The sequence below is a fragment of the Manis javanica genome, chromosome 11 (genome assembly GCF_040802235.1).
Source record: "Manis javanica isolate MJ-LG chromosome 11, MJ_LKY, whole genome shotgun sequence".
In the NCBI taxonomy this organism is placed as follows: Eukaryota; Metazoa; Chordata; class Mammalia; order Pholidota; family Manidae; genus Manis; species Manis javanica.
Window position 1 is genome coordinate 1018262 of NC_133166.1, and position 15115 is coordinate 1033376.

Here is a 15115-nt window from a genome sequence, read left to right on the forward strand (position 1 = left end):
TCTTGATGTTGTACAATAAACAGTAACTTAGTTTCATTAAGTTCACCATGAAATTAAGTTCCTTAAGTGACATTCTTACCTACTCAAAAGTCTCTTGTCCTTAAAAAAGGAAATATCACATCTCAAAATGTAATATTCTGAACAAGAACGGCTGAGATACCTTGGGGCCTGTTTGTCACAAACTTTATTGAGGATACTTGTTTATTCACTTATTCTACATGCATTGTTTCTACTTCATTACTGCAAAACACATATAATAGGGCACAATTAAGACCATCAGCAGAGGTTTACACATGTGAAACATGAAGATACATACACATAGAAGTGGAAAATTTGCCAGAATTTAATGGAATGTTGTCAGTTTTTAATAATAATAATTTAAATATCTAATCCATGAATTAAAAGATAAATACATGTTTCATTTCTTTTTACCTCTTTAGCTGAATGCTCTTCTAAGAGTCCTGATTTGGCAAAGAAAGTTATAAATGAAAATTGTAGTGAAAGCATGTGTTTTCACATTTTATTGAAAGATACATTGTAGTATCTTAAATGATTTAATATAACTATCTTCACCCAGTAATTTTATAGAACTAACATGCTCACATTACAATTTTTAAAAGGATAAAATGGCCAAAGGATAAGAAAAATTGAGGAAGAATAAAAGTGTTTTTCAATTTCTTTAGATATTACTATGAACTTTCACACTATTAAATCATTCACTGAAGACCAATATTGTACATTTTGCTTCTGGAATGGTTAGTTCTGGTAGCACACTTACTTTTGTATATTTGAAATATTTTTTGTTAATTCCCTATTCTTCACCCTACTTCATCCACACTGACTGTCTTCCTATTTCTTTACAATCTGATGTTTCTGCCTCAGGACATTTGTACTTGCTCTTCCCTTGCAGAATATTCCTTAGCTACATTAAGTCATTGCTTAAATGTTACTCTATTTTAGATTTCCTTCCTGACCACCTTTATAAAATAGTAATTCTGCACTCACCATGTACATATAGTTCTTTCACTGTGTTATTCTTCATAGTCATTATGATCAGTCACACACTGTATATATACTTGTTCACTTATTATCTCTCTCCCCCAACTAGAATTTTAAAACCCATAAAAGCAGTGGTTTTTTCTGTTTTGTTTGCAACAGATCCTCAGTACCTGCATGAGTATGTTTTAGAGTAGATTCTCAATAGATATCTGATTAAATGAATGATTCAAGTAAAATAATTAAGATTTAAGTACAACTGTATCATTTGTTAAATACTTAAGCATTGATGATTAGAGTGTATGAGCTATAATATAAACCTTCTAAATAGACAAAATGCACTTCAATTTCTGATTTGCTGAAAAATTTTTATCCACATGCTTACTCAGTGCTCACAGTCTGACAGTGATTTCCTGGATCCCATAATCAAGTCAGTTATCTGAAAGAATCTCATCATTATGACTTAGAAATGATGTCTCATTAAGTGGCAAGTAACACATCTGTAAGTACTACTTAGGAAGTCATAAGAATACATTTGAGATTACATTTAAGGTTTAATATCAGATTGTATTTGTAAATTACTTTATACATATGAAATAAAATTAACTGAAATGATTCTACATATCTATATAGAATGTAAACATGACAATATCTATCAGTAACAAAGATAATGTACATTTACTATGATAGTAAAATGCATAATCCTTGTGCTTTTAATTTTAAGCCACAAGGAACTCTATACAATCCAAAACCTACCCACATAAATGTGTACCCTTTTCTAATTTAGTACCTCAACACAATAGGAGGCTTCAGTATCTCAGTGTCTGTTAAGATTGTGCTTGACTGACTGTGCTAATATTCTCATACTGGTACTTGCAGAACACTATAGTATAACACAAATATTCACTTTTTTTCTGAAACTTATATAATGAAATATTTCAGTTGTACCTCAACTTAAAAAAAAAATCAGTGAGCATACATGTAAAAGAATGGCTAAAATCTGGTACTCTGATAACACCAAATTTACTTTGGCTGAATATGACATATCAGAGTATGTGCATCAATTGTAAATGCACCACTTTGATAGGGGGTGTTGGTAATGACATAGGCTATACATGTGTAGGGGCAGGGAGTATATAAGAAATTTCAGTACCTTCCTGTTCTCTTTGCTGTGGACTTAAAATTGCTCTGAAGAGGTATATGTAAAATATGTTTCATACAAAAATAAAATAGAAAACATCATAAATATACATAAAGTTACAGAATAGCAAAAATAATATATACTATAAAAGAATGTTATCAATTATTTAATGGGTTGGAGATAGATGAGACAAAATTGAATTCAGACTTAGCATATACAAATTACAACATAAAACTGTTCAAAATACAACTTAGAGAACAAAGAGAAAAAAACAAGAAGACAATTTAAGAAAGAGGCAGAATAATTGAGAAACTCCAACATATTGTTGTGCAAAATCCATAAAAGAATAAGACAAAATTAATTTTCAAATAAGAAATGGTTCCAAAATATGCTACCTGAGGATAGTTACATTCATGTTTGAAGAATCACACTTATTTCTGAGAAACAATAATTTTTAATTGGATCATCTTGTGCAATTGGAAAAGTAGGGACAAGAACAAATTTTTACAATGGCAGAGAAAGAAACAAAATAATAATAATTATGCTTGCATCAGACTTCTCATCCAAAAAAAAAGGATAAAAGTCAGTAGGCAGTAGAAACATATCTTCAAAAGGCTGAGGGAAAATAAATATCATTCTAGATTTCTATACCCAGATAAACTAGTATTTGACAGTGATGATGAAGCAAGACATTATCAGATATACAAAAATCAAGTAGAGGGAAAATAAGTAGAGTGAAAGTGTTTCCACGAAAGGGAAGAGATGCCGTATATCAGACTGGGGCATTTGGAAGAAGGAATAGAGCTTGATTTGTTCCACTTTTCTCTTTCTGTTTGGTGCTGCTTATCTGTGGCAAGGTCATTCTGTTCTCTCTTTGCTTGGTAAGGATGATAGAACAGGGTCTACTCCGTCTATGGAAAGGAGACGCCTACAGTCTCAGGGTACGTATTAGATGAGGTTCTCCAGAGGCAGACCTCCAGAGTCAGGGATCTGAGTTGGAGCTGTTAATCTCAAGTTAAAAGTGGGGGGGTGCTGAGAAGGTGGGACAAGGAAGGGGAGGAAGCCAATACATGTATTCATTATAAGTAGATTATGTATGTGGACAACAAAGGCTCAATCATACCAGAAACAATGTATGAAACATGACAGAGTTGTGCCACCTGAGAAATGAGGACTCTGGGATGGTTTTTGGTCTACTTTTTCTGATATTTAAAGATGGCTGCCACCAAATAAGTTAAATGCCCCACACAAGGGCTAAGCATATCCTTGCAGTAAAATAAGCCTTCAATCTAAAAGCTGCAGATTCTTTTTTTGTTCTTTCTTTCATAATAAACATTGGTCTGCACAGGACTAATGAACACCAAGGGTATGTGAGAAGAGTACCATCAGCCTTGGCTCAAGGAGGGTAATTTGGAGGAGGGAATAAGCCAACGGCCTAGAGATGTAAACCAAACTTTTTAATTGACTTATCAGAATTAAGGCAGAATTTAATCTCCATCTCCCTGACATGTGTGTCTTATTCATCTATTCTTTGTAAACTCAGGTAGAGAAAACATAAATTTTATGTATCAATTTCTTAACATTTTTAGAGACCCAGCATATAATTATATAATGAAACACATAGAAAAAATAATAAATGGGGCAGAAAGAAAGAAAATTAATTTTTAAAATATATTTCTAACATCAAAAATCACCATAAATGTAAATTAATGGAAAAAAACACTCACAATGTATGGCAAAGTCACCTTAATTTTAAAATTAGGGGACAGAAAGAAAACACAGCAAGATTGCAAATATATGTATGTGCTACTTAATATATTAAATTACGTCCCCGTGTCAATTTAATTGTTTCCCCTTCTATATGTCAGAGGAGAAGAAACGATCTGCCTCACAGGGCCTCTGTTCTCCTAAGAGTTCCATGCCTCAACTATTTTCTCCTAGTTCTTATTCATTAAGCCCTGAAATCCCATCACAATTCTCCATGACGTTATATTAAAAAGACCAGACTCTGAGCAGAGCTCATTTGGTCATCGTTTATAGAAATGAATGCTAAATTTGTAGTATATGCCAGCTCCTCCATGGTAGATGCAGTACATAAACCCAGGATGCCTAGGCCCATGTTAGTGATCTTTTTCCATCTTTTTTTTCCATCTCCACTTCTCCATCAAAGTCCATCATTTAGGGACCTTGGAGGCTTTTGACCAGTACAAGAGAGACAGTTTCTCCTGTGCTGTTTATACCTTCTCCTAGGGCTGAACTGCTGATATCTGACTCACAATTCAGGATTGGCTCTTCCTTCTTTTCAGGAGCAAGGTGAGCTTCTGTATTCAATATAGACGAATTTCAGTGAAAAATGTACCTGGTGCGAAAAAAAGGAGGAAGGTACATTTCTATGAGTTTTTTTTGTTTGAACACTTTTTCCAAAGCATGGGGAATAGGTATAGGATTCAAATGCAAACCATTTTAAAAATCAGCAGAGAGTAGAGTAATATTTAGCAAATTCTAATGCTGCAAATTCCATGTAGCTAAAATATGATAGATGATACTCTGATTGAGTAAGTGGTAAATGCTTCTTGTTTGCTATGTGTGACTTGTCGTGGAAGGGATAGCGAACCAAACAGGGTGAGACAACTCCAGAAGGACATCATGAGGATACCAAGATCTTTACTCCATTGTCACTAGCATTTCCCCACCATCTGAGCCTTTCATTACTTGCTCATCCAGAAAATCTGACAATGCAGTGAATACAGTCACCACACTTGGATCAGTTTGACACAGGTTTTTATCTTAAACATCTACTTGGTTAGAATTTTAAGAAAGCATGTGACCTCTTGAATCCTCCATTTTCTTAATAGTAAATTAAATTATATGTATATGTGTATGTGAGTGTGTGTGTGCATACACACTCTATATCCATTTTTCCTCTGCCATTTCTATCATCTATCATCTATTATCTATATATTTACCTCTATTATATGTACTACATATAACTGGTAATTTTTAGCTGTGACTAACCTCAAGAGACCTATTATTCATCATAGAACATAGCAATTTATGCATGTGTGATATCATAATAATATATTATCTTATATGGGTGAGGTATTGAGAAATAAATAAGGTGAAGACAAGTAAAATAACATCTTTAGAGACCAGGAGGGAGATGGTAAAGAGTAGTGGCTACCACAGAATGGACATCTTTCACCAAGCTTCACTAAAAATACCAAGATTTGTGTTTTCTCATGAGCAATCTGCAAATAAGTATCAGCTCCTAAACCATGAGTTTTCACTCCCAATACCTCAGTTTCTGTGATCCAGCTAAATGCTTACAGGAAAGATGATAATGTAGAGTCTAAAATAGAGGGGGAATACTTTAATACAGCTAAAATACGGAGCTCAAAAAAGATGGTAAGGAAAACAGGACTTGAAGGTCCCTGGGCTTTCACACAAAATAACTGACAGTCATGGGGACAGAGTGAGACACACAGAGGGAAACAAATATCTGAGTGGACAGCATAGAAAAAGGCAAATTGAGGAGTAAGGCTACCAGATCTCAAAACCCACCTACCTGCATCTGTCACCGAACTTCCCTAAACAATGTAGAGACCATTGTTCTATGCTGGTAACGCTATAGCTGGCCCTTAGCAGGATTCCAGGATTGGATTTATCACCCACATTGTGCTGTATTCATGCATTATTTCTTTTAACTCACAATAATCCCTTGAAGTAGGTCACAGCACCATCTTCATTTTGCTGATGGGTAAAAAGAGACTCGGAAAGATACTTAGGACCAATGTCTCCCAGATAGTAAATGGCAGGGCTGATACGTAATTGCACACACATTTCTTCTTAGAGGCAAAGCTTTTACACCCTATGCTATAATTTCTCTCAGAACTGGCTCTGCTGTAGAATGCCTTTAATTCTTGCCATTACATCTGCTTTGCGTTTATTTGTAAATTATTTCACTATGCTACTCCATGCACTGAATTCAATACAAGAAAGACAATGAAGTATAAATTAAATAAAATTAAAATCAATTCAATTTCATGAAGAACATTAAGGTTAGGGACCACTGTGACTGGTCTACAGCTTGGTTTTGTGCATTAATACCTGTGTTTCCCTGAATATGTTGCTCAATGTCTGTTTTCATGTGACCAATATATAAATGGGGAAAATAACTACTCAATCTAATAGGGTTGATGAGAGGATTAAATGAGTATATAAATATAAAGCACCTGGCATATGAGCACTATAGAAATGTAAGCTGTTAGACACAAAAAATCTGATTTAGGAGATGGATTCATTCCAGACAACTCATTAGCCTTTCCTACAACTCAGTTTACACACAAACAAAACCAAAAGTTGGCAAGGTGATCCATAAGGGCCCTTACAAAAGGCTGCTGCTGTACAGATAAGTCATTACTGAATTGTGTTGTAATGTTCATGCATTAGAAATGGGGAATGTTGGAGAAACAATTATTCTTTAATAAAATAATGCTTGTACATTTCAATTCCTGGGCAACTCTTCTTTGTTCCTTACTCTGTTCCCTTACTTCTTGTTGCTACAGAGCATCTCGTGATCCTCAAATCACATCCATGAAGAATAACACAGAGGCGAAAGAATTCATCCTTCCAGGACTGACCAGCACCCAGAACTGCAGATTCCACTCTTCATAAAGCTCCCCCACCTCCACCTCGTCACTCTGGCTGGGAACCTGGGGATGATCCTGTTGATCCTGCGGGACTCTCGGCTCCACACCCCCATGTACTTGATCCTCAGCAACCTGTCTCTGGGGAACTTTGGTTCCTCCTCAGCTGTCACTCCTACAGTCATGGCTGGGCGTCTTACAGGAGACAAGGTCCTCCCCTACAGGGCATGTGCTGCTCAGATGTTCTTTTTCATAATCTTTGCCACTGTGGAAAGTTACCTCTTGGTCTCAATGGCCTATGACCGCTATGCAGCAGTGCGTAAGCCCCTCCATTACCCCACCACCATGACGACTGTGTGCTCGTCTGGCCCTCGGCTCCTACGTCATACTTTTCTGACTGCTGTTACTGACATTGGGACACCTCTGTCTTTCTTTTCGGATGTCTAATGTGGTCAGTGCTTGCACTCCTCACTTTTGGACAAAATGATGTTGTGGATCATCTAAGGCATTTTGCAGTTTTACTTCCAAATCATGTCACATTAAGTAGCAATTGACAAAATGGATAAATACTATTAAGTAAGTTATAAAAGGCGTTAAAAGTGAGACTATTTAAAGGTTTAATACATGATTATATTTAGATAATTAATTCCTGCATCCTATTTAGATAACTGACTGAAATGATTCTAAATGTTCATATGAATGTAAGCATGACTATATCTCTCAGTAATAAAGGTAATGAGCATTCAATATGCTAATATATTGCACAATATTTATGTTTTCTATTTTGATCTTCAGAGAACTCAGTATTACCCAAAACCTACACACAGAAATATCACTAACACCTAATTTGTTATATCTGTAAAATATGAGTCTTTAACATGTTAATATTTGTAAGATTGTGTTTGAATGTGCTATAATGGATATATTTGTACTTGTGGAGTGTTAGGTATTTTGTATCTTTTACCTATCCATATAAAGGTTAGAATCAGTTTGTCAATATCCATAAAATAACTTGCTGAGATTTTGATTGGGACGGCATTGGATCCATATATGAAATTGGGAAAAACTGACATCTTGACAATATCACCGTCCTATCCATGAACATTGAATATCTCCCCATTTATTTAGTTTTTTATTTCGTACATCAGATTTTAGTAGTTTTTCTATTCTTCTTGGATAAATTTTGCCAAATGTATACATAAGTATTTCCTTTCTTGTGTGTTAGTGATCTGTTCTTCACCACGAAAGTTTTAAAAAAGTCTACATTGTGTTGATAAGTTATGCACTAAATTGTGTCTTCATGCCCATGATGTAAATCTGGAGAATTTTGAAAAACAAATTATTGCCATACTTAAACTATGCTTCTATGTTTTAATTTTGACAAATCTTCCTTATAAATCACTCTGTTCCTTTGCCTTCTTTTCCTGGAGAAGATCTTGTGATTCTCAAATTAGATACACAAAAAAATAAGACAAAGGTGAATGAATTCACCCTTCTAGGGCTAACCAGTGTCCCAGTACTGTAGGTTCCTTTATTTATAAAGTTCATCCTCACTCTGACTGGGAACCTGGGATGATCATGTTAATCTTGCTGGACTCTGCTTCCAAACTCCCAAGTACTTTTTCTTCAGAGGCCTATATCTGATCACCTTTTGTTAACCTTCAAGAGTCATTCCAAAGATAGTGTCTGGGGTCCTTACATGAGACACGGTCATTTCCTGTAATGCATGTTCTGCTAGGTGTCTTTCTTGTAGTGTGGATTCTGTGGAAAATTTCCTCTTGGCATCAATAGCTTATGATCAGTACACAGCAGTGCACAAACCCTACATTACACTACCACCGATGTCCACCTGGGCTTCCCACCTTGCTGTCTCTACCTTCTAAAGCACACTAATTTTCATGACTTTATGGCCCAGTTCTAGTCATTCCATGGACACAGACAAAATCCTATTTGTGTTCTGTACTATGCTCATTCCCATGATGAACCTTGCGTTCTATAGTCTCAAGAGCAAAGAGGTCAAGAGTGCATTCAAGAAGGTGGTTGAAGAGCAAAATTGTCTCCAGAATGGGGATTTTAATGTTGAAGATTGTGCAATGATCTTCTTTCATTTCTCCCAGAACATTCCCATGCAATGAGTCATATTTTAAACATCAGACTGCATTTAATTCTGGAAATTATAACCTTATCTCTCTAAAAACATCTTATCTATTAAAAAAGAAACATGCCCAGAAGTGTAATATCTAGGAAAGGATAGCTATGTGGAATCAAAAGAAGTTTTGGATCCTGCTTGTAAAAAACTTTCTAATGCATTTCATTTGTTCAGTTGTTTCACATGAATTTTTTCTACCACATGCCAACGCAATATACATGTTAATCATGGGCACAAACAATCCCTTGGACAGAAGCTCATGCATGTTCTCCATATCAGCATGTAGGTACATACTCGGGACAGTGGGAAATTTGAGGTATTTGAAGTATGCGTAGTTTTAAATAAAATAATTTAGAACAATTAGTTCAAAATGAAAGTATGTGCTTCATCTGATATTTTGTTGAGAAATACATCAATTTTGCATGTTAAATGAAGTAGTATATATGTATATATGTCTTGACTGTCATTTTGTAGGACTAACATGTTCACATCAAAATTTTCAAAGTGATAAAATAACAAGAATACAAGAGAGAGGAAAATAAGAGCATTTTTCAATTGACTACCAACTTTTTGCATTGTTTTAAAAAATGCACTGAGAATATCCATAATATACATTTTTCTGTTTGAAAATGCACTAAAAAGCTTAATGCTGCTCACTTATTCGTACTTTATTTTATTTATTTATTTTTTCACTCCCCTATTCATTGACTCTGATTTCCTTTCATTTCTGGACAACTCCAAGCTTGTTCTTACCTCAGGGCCTTTGTACTTGCTGTTCCCTGAGTGGAATATTCTTTCCCTCCATTTAAGCCTCTCCTTAAATGTTACCCTATCATAGGTTAGTTTCCCGGACGATTTTATAGTCACCCTTTTTTCCCCATATATACTCTATGCTCACTCTGCTTTACTCTTCACAGTCTTTATTTGCTCCCTTGCTTATTACCTATCTCACCCAAATATTATGTAAACACAGTGAGTGCAATGAGTTTATCAGTTCTCATCACATGATCCTCAGTAGCAAAATGAGTATCTGATTTCAAAGTAGATTCTCTGTAAATGTTCTTTAAATGAGCAAATGGTTTAAGCTTTGAGTACCTATGTACAACATGTTAAATCTTTGCATTTTAGGATATCCCCAAAATAAATAAATAGACCTTCTAACATTTCAGGAAGCATAGCCAGTTTTCTGTTTTTCTGAGTTATATTTATCTACACTTTCTCTCAGTGCTTATATGGCCCACATTGAGGCACAACAATTTTTTGGAAATCACCTCATCATTGAGTAATCCAAATCACCTAATAATCTTCACATAAAAATGTTATCTATCAAGTGGTAAATAATACATACAAAATGAATGCTAAAAATGATAAAAATCATAAATATAAATAAATATTAAAAGTATTAAAATGTGATTATAAAAAGTTAACTGTATGAGTTATTTTGGAAAATTGGTTCATGTTTACTGATTATACATTTAATTGAAATGATTCTAATCTCCATATAGAATACAAACTGACAATATCCCTCAGTAATAAACATAATGTACATTTAATATGCTAATAGAGTGCACAATTTTCATACTTCAATTTTGAAGCTCAGGGAGTTCAATATTATACAATAACAACCCACAACAGTGTGAATTACTTTAACTGATTTAACCTTCAAATTTACTGATTCTTTCCTCTCCCTGCTTAAGGCACTGCTAATACCTTCTAGTGAAATTTTCATTTCTCTTGCGCTTTTCAGCTTCACAGTTTGTATCTGACTGCACTTAAAATTTCTGTCTCTTTACTGATATTTACCTTGTGGAAATATAATACCAATTTCTGTTCTTTTTTTTCTGTTTCGTATATTTTGTTTCTTTGCAAGTCTCTTACTTTTTGTAAAAACTGGACAGTTTAATATTACAGTGTGGAAACTATGAAAGTTTAATTCTTGTCCGTTACCAATTTTTTGTGTGGCTGCTTGGATACCATAGCTTCTTTAGTGAGTTTTGTAATATTTTTTTTAAAGTGTAATCTTTGTCTCTCTGGTCTCAGAGGTCTCTATTCCATTACTTATAGTCAGCTCATACTTGGACAAAAATGAGAAGTAACAACTAATACAAAAACAAGTGTGTACAATGAAATTAATCAGCATATTCCCCACAGGTAGTTTATTTACCTCTTTCTTGGGTAAGTGGGATACGGAGCTCTGGAGGCCCTCACAGGGGAAATTACCAGAGAGCTCTGTGTCTCTATAATTCCCTCCATGTCCCCATCAGCCTTTGAAATCCCATACTACTCAACATGACATCACTGCAGAGGGAGCAGTCGGCATGCTGAACCAGGCTGCTGATCGTTCATTCATTGAGTATTAGTACTTGTTAGCACGCAGAGGCCTTCCCCAGGATTTGCTGTGCACCCACAACCATAGTCAGGGAAAACACCCCAAAGTACAAATTCCATTGATTGACTTTAAAATGATCATCTCTGATAGAGATATTTCAAAGACCTTCCCTTACTTGTTATTTACAGACACAGTTCTGTGAATTTTGTGAGATACTTTTATTTTATTTTACAAATGAAAGAAGGTAACTGACTCCTTGTGAGGTCGCAGGAAGAATGCAGGGTAGGTGCAGGAATCGCAGAATGTTGGTTTCCTGTCCTCCGTGTCGCCTGCCTTAGACCCCGCGGAGCGTTATGGCCACGACCTGAGCGACAGCTTCCCTAGAGGTATTTACGCGCCATTCTGCAGCTCACATTCTGATCTCAGAACCTTTAGAACTGACTCTTTCTGCTCTCCCAGCAGACAGGTAAGAACCTATATTCCATAAGCACTTCGTGTGTGTGTGACAAGTAATTCATGCAAAATTAGTGCGGGCAGTTGTACTTAGAGTTATTTAAGAACAGAAATAGATATTTTCAATGTTTTCCTAAAATGTTAACATGAAACTGGGATACAAATGTTAAAATTTCCATCAGTAAGACTTGACTGATACTTAGAAATTATCACCCTGCTTTCCCAAAGATATGAACAAAAAATAATGCAGATGATCCTCTGACTGATCAAGTGGTAATTTTATCTTGTTCACTAAATGTTGGTCTGTCATTAGAGGTAAAAAATTAACAAACAAACAAAAACAAGTAAACAACAAAAAAGAGCAGAAGACTACAATTATCTTTAAACTACAAAAGCTTCCAATATGAATTAACCAGATTCAAAAGGCATTCAAAATTTTTTCCTGTAATTTCATGATTATTACTAGCATATATAACATTTGATGGTGAATGCTTAAGAAAATAGACTTTTCCGATGGCAGAAATGAGAGAAATTATGAGTTTTGGAAAAGGGATGCTCATCCAAGTTAAAATATGGATCTCAAGGAAGAAAATAAGCAAATGAATGGCTCACATGGACTTGCTGGAACAGCCTATTGTATGAATGATGCAAAAGCAGGTTGGTGAGACTGAGAAATACGGGTCAGCCCGGAAAATCTCCATGGCCTTAGTGGTAGGGTAACGTGAAGAGGAAGGCTTCCGGACTTCAAAACTCATGCACACCTGAAGCCCTCCAGGTTGCCACCCATTTTTCCCAAGTCAGCATAAAGACGATCATCTCATCCTGAGAATGATATTATAGCTAGCCCTCATCAGACTGTGCTAAACACCAACATTTCATTGGTTTTAATGCACAACCTTATTTAAATCTCATAATTATAGTATGAAGTAGGACTCATTACTGTATTTATTTTGTTGATGGAGAGATGAGGTTCATGGTGTTAGGGCAGGACTTAAGGTAGAAATATGCTTAAGACCTAGAGGGTGAGGCAGCATATGAGGGCTCATGTGACCCTCATCCCAGAGCCCGAGCTCTATACTAATGCTTTGCCTTCTCCTCAGAATTGCCTTTGCTGGTTATATACATGCCCCTGCGGCTCCAGTTACCCCACCCACTACTATGCATATGTCTCCCATGTACTTCTCTATAAATCCACAACCACTAAATTTGGAGTGATGGAAATAGTGAGTAATTGCAAACTGAGTTAAAATCAATAGGATTCAAGTACAGTAAGAGAGTTGGATGTAGGAACCACCCAGTGTTGTTCCAAAGCATGGTGTGCCAATTAACACTCTTTTAAATGCAAAAAATAGCCATTTCTTGCATCAGAATTTAAATGAATGTAATAAAAATCAAACTCCTAATATTCTTGTGGGAATATAAAGAATATACATCTAAAATGTCTAAAGCAGTTCTTGGCAGAGGAGCCCTATTCAGGTACATGCTCTTACTAGGATTAGGTAAAGTGAACTGGCAGATATATTCATTCTGGGCAGGCCATCTTGATGAAATTATTTTACTTTCTAAATCTCAGTTTACAAATTTATAAAATTTAAAACCTGGGGAGTTGCTCCATAAAGATCCTTGGATTCAAGAGCATGTAAATCTATATATAATTAATGCACCAAGTATCACTGTTAAACTCATATTTTTTAACTCTGGAGAACCTTGAAATACAAAATATCACCATAATGAAGTAATACATATGCATGTACACTTTTGAATTTAGATTTCTTTGTCATCACCCTGTCCCTCTCTTCTCACAGCGACAGAGCATTTTGAGATTCTCAGCACTGATGAAGAACAGGACAGAAGTGACACAGTTCATCCTGCTGGGACTCACCAATGACCCAGAACTGCAGGTCCCCCTCTTTATAGTGTTCACACTCATCTACCTCATCACTCTGATTGGGAATTTGGGGATCATTGTGTTGATCCTGCTGGACCCTCGTCTCCACACTCCCATGTACGTGTTCCTCAGTAACCTGTCTCTGGTGGACTTTTGTTACTCTTCAGCTGTCACTCCCAAGGTCATGGCTGGGCTTCTTACAGGGGACAAGGTCATCTCCTACAGTGCATGTGCAGCCCAGATGTTCTTTTTTGGAGCTTTCGGCACTGTGGAAAATTACCTCTTGGCCTCAATGGCCTATGACCGCTATGCGGCAGTGTGCAAACCCTTACATTACACCACCACCATGACCACAGGTGTGTGTGCATGTCTGTCCACAGGCTCTTATGTCTGTGGTTTCCTGAATTCCTCCATCCACATTGGAGACATCTTCAGCCTCTCTTTCTGTATGTCCAATGTGGTCCATCACTTTTTCTGTGATATTCCAGCAGTCATAGTTCTCTCTTGCTCCGATAGACATGTGAGTGAGCTGGTTCTTTTTTATTTAGTCAGCTTCAACATCTTCTTTGCTCTCCTGGTTATATTGATATCCTACATATTCATATTTATCACGATCCTAAAGATGCACTCATCTGCAGGATACCAGAAGGCTTTATCCACCTGTGCCTCTCACTTCATTGCCGTCTCCATCTTCTATGGAACTGTTATCTTCATGTACTTACAGCCCAGCTCCAGCCATTCCATGGACGCAGACAAGATGGCATCTGTGTTCTATGCTATGATCATCCCCATGCTGAACCCTGTGGTCTATAGCCTCCGGAACAAGGAGGTCAAGAATGCATTCATCAAGGTGGTTTTGGAGGCCAAATTGTCTTTAGGATTGGGATTTTAATGTCGCACAATAAACAGTAACTTAGTTTCATTAACACGAAAAAGAATGGCTGAGATGCCTTGAGGGCTGTTTGTCAAACACTTTATTGAGCATACTTGTTTATTCACTTATTATACATGCATTGTTTCTTACTTATCATGGCAAATACAGATAAAATGGCACCAACAAGACCATGACCAGAGGTTCACACATGTGAAACATGAAGATACATACACATAGACATGGAAAATTTGCCTGAATCTAATGGAATGTTAGTTTTTAATAATAATAATTTAAATATTTAATCCTTGAATTAGAATAGAAATTTATGTTTAATTTATTTTTACTTCTTTAGCTGAATGTTGTTTTAAGAGTCTTAGTTTGGCAAGGAAAGTTATCAATGAAAATCATAATGAAAGCATGTGTTTTTACATTTTATTGAAAGATATATTACAGCATCTTAAATGAATTAATGTAACTATCTTCACCTAGTAATTTTATAGAACTAACATGCTCACATTACGATATTTAAAAGGATAAAATGTCCAGAGGGTAAGAAAGATGAAGGAAGGATAAAAGTATTTTTCAGTTTCTTTAGATATTACTACCAACTTTCATACTATTATATCATTCACTGAAGAC

The 15115-nt window shown here is 35.8% G+C and overlaps 1 protein-coding gene across 1 annotated transcript; it reads left to right on the forward strand.

The window, feature by feature from the left end:
- The first annotated feature begins 13549 nt into the window (after window positions 1-13549).
- On the forward strand, window positions 13550-14494 carry LOC140844129 (olfactory receptor 5B3-like). Its single transcript, XM_073215606.1, has one exon. It carries the CDS (start codon window positions 13550-13552, stop codon window positions 14492-14494), a length of 945 nt encoding a protein of 314 aa, XP_073071707.1.
- The last annotated feature ends 621 nt before the right edge of the window (window positions 14495-15115 follow it).